Below are 5,151 nucleotides of genomic sequence, written 5' to 3'. Positions count from 1 at the left end.
TTTATCAAATGATTTTTTGGTTACAGAATTCCTTAATGACAGCTATAAGGGTATCATTAAAAGTATGATTTAGTCAATGATGAGAATTTAACTTTTGTTCTAATATTTAAATTATAAACAGTTTATATAATTACTTTTCGGTGTCAACAGTCTGTGCCAGAATTTTAAGATTCTTAAGTTGATACAAAGTGTAGGGCAAGTTTAAATCACTGGTATTGTATTTGCCTCAGAAGTAGCTTTACGTGTAAAGTACTAGAATGTAATCTCAATATAGCATCTTCAAGACCATCCCAGAATTTATTCAATTCATAATTATTAAGATTCGTCACTAAATGTTCTGTAGGTTAAAGAATACATACAACACTGCTATTAGCACAAACACATTTATTTACTAACCAAAGGGATGATCCTGATTAAACCAACACTTTAAAATAGTTAGATGTAAAATGTTTGTGATAAAGATAAGGGAACATAATAATGAAGGGCAAAAAAAAAGCAATATGAGGATTTGCTCATTGAACTGAGCTTGTTCATCCTTACAGCTAATTCCTGCTCAAAGGTGATGATGGAATTTTTATTCTACTTTTTCATAGATCCGAGTACTGGTGACGTTGTTTATAACACACACCTAGGAAAAGAAATATTAAAGAGAGGTTAGTCTTGCATCCGAAAGCAATGAAGAAAGTAAAATGTTAGGCTCAGAATCCTATAGAACCTTGTAGTCTACTTCACATCTGGAGAAAATTTGTTTTAGGATTTCTGAGTTTGCAAGAAGCCAGAACCTTTTATGTTGCTTATAATATGCATGTGCTTTACTGAAAAATAGTGTTGAGAACAATATCTAAATTATTCATTCAGTGTTTGGCAGATATTATTTCCATTTTAAAGAAATGGAAAAACACATGCCCAAGAGAGCAGTTTGACGGCTTGTCGAAGTTTATACTGTAACATGGCAGCACAAGGACTGAACCCAGTTCTGGCTACATTCCCCAGCTACCTCATGGCACTTCCCTATCCACGCAGTGGACCTTTTTAATAATTAGTGTTCTAGTATTAACTTGTTATTTTGCATTACTTTCTTCCCAAACCTAGTTCTCCTGTTCATGATCAGTAATATAGAAGTTATGTGAACTATGAATGCAAGCAAGAAGCCCAAAAAGACATAGAATAAGTGTGGCACTTACCACCACTAATTTCCCATCTTCCACTTTTCTTGTTATTGTGCTTTCCTTCCCATCCCATTCCTGATGTTGAACCAATACACCGTCTGTAAAGTTGCAGACAGTCTGCAAAAATTAAGTATGCTTTTTAATCTTCCAAAGTACATTGCCAAGAGAGTTTCTATGACTCATAACTTCTTTAATGAAAGTTTTTCCATCTTCTAATTTTTGGTCTACTTTATTAACCTATACTGATTTTACTCATGTAGTTTATGCTTTTCAATCTGGAAGTACACAAAAGCAGCTCATATTCTCTCATGCTCCTTAAACTATTTTTAGAAAATAGACTACGTTACGAAACTGGTACTTTCTCCAATTAGTCAAAACTTAATTTCTAAGATACCTGGACTTTTTAAAATTAAGTTCTTCCCTATGAACAGTTAAGAATGTTATTAATACAACCTAAGCTTCCAGAAGCTTCTGTGATTATATAACATAAGTTAGAACTAACCTGAGTTTTTCTACCATCAGCTGTAACTTCTTCAAACTTCTCTCCAAGGTTACAAGAAAACTGTGATGTTTTCAAAGTGCTCTCAGATTTTATGGTGAGAGATTTCCCATCAGAAGTGATGATACAATCTGGCTTGGCCATTGCACCCATTTTTCGCAGAGCCATTCCTACTCCTGTAGAATGTTACATTGTTAATAGGAAGATCAAAGCTATACTTTATATAATAAAAGAAATAATCCAATTGTAGTTACTGTGCTTGACATATTTTCACTTATTATCAATAACAAATATAAACACATATCCATGTGCTCACCATGTGGCAGCAATTTACATATATTAATCCAGGTAATCCTTGAACAAACTCATCAGGTAGATGTCATTGTCTCCCTTTTACAGATGAAAAAGCAAGAGGTGCAGAAGTAACCTGCCCAAGGTCATTCAGCTAGGAAGAGAGGGTGGCTCTTGGCCACCATGCTATACTGCTCTCCAGTAAATTCAGGAAGATCAAGTATTTAAAATCACAAACTTAGGAGCTTGCTCAGTCTTTTTCTATATACTGGGTTCTGACAACCACTGTATTCTATGACACTAGTACTTAGCCTGCATTCAAGGCCCTCAATAAATATTTGATACTGTACCACAAAAAAAAAAAAAAAAAAAATCAACCCTGATATAGTTAATAGCACAATTTCAAGAGATATAATAGCACTATCATGGTGCTGATAAATGGAAAAAATCTTACCATCAAAAATAGAAAACATTTTATAGCTGTATAACTCAATTACTATAAAATTTATAATCTGTGTTTTTCCCCTTAGTTAACATTTAGAAGGAACCTTAGATTTAGGCCAACTCCCTGTTTCACAGATAAGGAGACTACAACCCAAGCAGAACTAGCTTGAAGATGATCACTGAGCCAGGCATTAAACCCCTGGACACTTTGTTTGGCAGCTCGGGTTTGGTGCCTTGTGTTGTTAGCTGAGTCCTTATTTCCTCTCACTTTGGACAAATAAATGGGCTCTGTTCTTCCTAAAGCTCAACTGCTCTCTAGGGAACTAAGGATTGACAACTTGCACTGCTTAGCATCCTAGAAACAAACTGTTCCACTCTAAAAATACATTCGTTTTCAAGGGACAGAGAAACAGTGTTGTCTATTTGAAACTCATACATGCACATATACACAAATGTTGTACTTCTTAGATATGAGTGGAGTAGAAGTCTTTTCCAGAGTCATCTTGATCTGTTTTCAGTAAAAATTTAAAACTCTACCTTCTTGTTTGACAAAGTATTATAAATACACTCAAGATTCACCAATGAACTAGCTTTATCAACTCACTCTCTTGGTTAAGGACAAGTGAAGGAGTATTTCTTAGGTGCCTCAGGGACTTGGTTTCCTAACCGAGCACATGGGAGCAGTCAAGTTAATATTTCGGTGGGATGGCGGCTTCTAGAAAGACCCTCATATCCCAGCAGTCACTGTCTTAGGGCAGAAAGCCCATGTCCAGATAGGATCCATGCTATGCTACTTACTCCATCCTGCTTTCTGGTAGCCTGTGACAAAGGGTCATTTTTGTCACAGTTTGTTATTGTGTGCTATCTATCCAGTGTCTCAACCAGCACGCAATCGCCTTCACTGGCTATTCTGACTGAGAGAGAGAACCTGAATCTTCCTACAGAGATTCTCCCTTGGAAGACTTCAAGAAGCCAAGTGCCTTCCGCAGGCTACGTCCATCTTGCATGCAGTTAGAAAGCAACCGCGGGAGGGCCGGGCAGTTAGTTTCTGACTGCAGTTTTCTAACAAAGCACACATGCTCCTTACCCCTCACCCTCAAGATGCAGAGACCAGGCAGCAGCACTCCCATCCCGCACCAAAGGTCACCTGCCCACTGCAGCGCCCAGGCTAGGCAGTGCCAGGGGAAGGTCGGTGGGGCCAGCGCTCCACCTCTCAGCGCCACTCCGGGGCCAGGAAGCGAGGATGCCCCGCGCTCCACGGGGAGCCCCGCCAACCCAAAGAGTTCACCCGGTGAGGGAGGGCAAGGTAGCTGAGGGTGGGGGAGATGGGGCCGAGAGCAGAATGAATAGGGGAGGCTGTAGCTTATTCCAGACCCTCTACAGGGTTTCTGCGGGAAACCGCGCCCCGGCACCGCGTCTCCGTGTAGAAGAGGGAGGGGGACCCGCGCGCCATCGAGGAACAAAAGATGCGGCAGTCTGGGAGCAGGGTGGGAGAGGAGAAGTTTGTACTTCCACGATGGGGAGAGTGGAAGAGAATGGTGGCAGGAGAGGGGATATGAGGGATGGAAAAGGGAAAAAGAGGGCAAGTTATGGGGGCTGCCGGCAGGGGATTGAAAGAAGTGAAGCTTGGGATGGGGAGTGAGCGCGCAAAAAGACAGAAAGCAGTGCGGGAAGGCTGCCGGCGGGGGGCCAAGGGAAAGGAAGAGAAGGGGGTTGGGTGCACCAAGAGACTGTACATCTCGGAACCGGGGATAGGCAGGAGGCGTGCCGCAGGCAGGGGCCGCATGGTGGTGGGGCGGCCGAGTATTCCCCGCCCCGGAGCTCGGGAACGCTGGTGGGGACCGACGGACGGACAGACACTCATATGCCACGTTGTAGGCGCCGCCGGGCCAGGTTCCTCACCTACTTCCTTCATATATTCATCAAAGCCTTTGCTCTCCATCAGGCGCCATCTTCCTACCAGCTGCTGAATGGTGGCCATGGTGGGCGCGGGCGTGCGGGATACAACAGCAACGGTAAGGTCAGGTGCTGGAGCGTGGTTTGCCAGCGCCCGGCGCGGGCGGCTGCTTTATCTCTGCGGCGCGCGAGGGCGGCGACGGGTGGCCAATAGGAGGCGCGCCTCGCCCGGCCCCCGCCCCACCCCACCCCCGGCCTAGCTCCGGGGATAGCGAGGTCTGAACTCCCTTAGCCTGCCGGGGGCTGTACGGGCTCTCCCGGCGCCTCTTACAAGCCGGGACCCGGGCCGCGCGCCCCAGGCCTCCCCCGACGCCGGCCTCTCACGTTCCGCGTCTCCGCACACCCAGGAAGTCAAAGGGGGTAACCGGGCGACCAGGCCCCGCCTCTCCTTTAGTTTGTGCGCCCCGCAGTTTTACCCCCAAGACGCTGCCGTTTCCAGTTTTAAAACCCAGGAGTCGTTTAGTATTTGTTGGCTGGGGCAGCAGGAATTGATTGATCGACTGTTTGATTGGCAGGCTGATTGATAAACGGCCTTTCTTTGTAATCGCCTCTCTTTGTCAGTGGATAGAGTGAACCTGATCTGTCCTCCCTCAGGCCGGCCCTGCACCTTGCACAATTAGGGCATCAGGGTGGTTGTAAACCTAAAGGGATTTTACCAGAAGGCACAGGCTAGGATGGGGGTGTCTCAGGAAGTTCGGTTTCTAAATTCAAACCCTGTAGGAAGTTTCAGCTTACATGACTGTTGCTGTTAAATTTCCCAGTCCTGTTCAAGAATATTTTATTAGTTTATAT

The 5,151-nt window shown here is 44.3% G+C and overlaps 1 protein-coding gene across 1 annotated transcript; it reads right to left on the bottom strand.

Moving 5' to 3' along the window:
* Nucleotides 1-369: 369 nt before the first annotated feature.
* On the bottom strand, nucleotides 370-4,498 carry FABP5 (fatty acid binding protein 5). The gene is made up of 4 exons (XM_037802975.1): nucleotides 4,306-4,498; nucleotides 1,672-1,844; nucleotides 1,185-1,286; nucleotides 370-628 (listed from the first exon to the last, which is right to left on the bottom strand). Exons 1-4 carry the CDS (start codon nucleotides 4,382-4,384, stop codon nucleotides 575-577), a joined length of 408 nt encoding a protein of 135 aa, XP_037658903.1. The 5' UTR covers nucleotides 4,385-4,498; the 3' UTR covers nucleotides 370-574.
* Between the last annotated feature and the right edge of the window lie 653 nt (nucleotides 4,499-5,151).

This window comes from Choloepus didactylus, chromosome 14, assembly GCF_015220235.1.
Source record: "Choloepus didactylus isolate mChoDid1 chromosome 14, mChoDid1.pri, whole genome shotgun sequence".
NCBI classification, from domain to species: domain Eukaryota; kingdom Metazoa; phylum Chordata; class Mammalia; order Pilosa; family Megalonychidae; genus Choloepus; species Choloepus didactylus.
This window is presented reverse-complemented; position numbering and strand designations above follow the sequence as displayed.

Coding starts and splice junctions, on each gene's coding strand:
- FABP5 (XM_037802975.1), bottom strand. CDS start 4,384: ATGGCCACCATTCAGCAGCTGGTAGGAAGATGGCGCCTGATGGAGAGC. Junction 1,287..1,671: donor CTGATGGTAGAAAAACTCAG/GTTAGTTCTAAC, acceptor TAATTTTTGCAG/ACTGTCTGCAACTTTACAGA. Junction 629..1,184: donor AAGATGGGAAATTAGTGGTG/GTAAGTGCCACA, acceptor TTCTTTTCCTAG/GTGTGTGTTATAAACAACGT.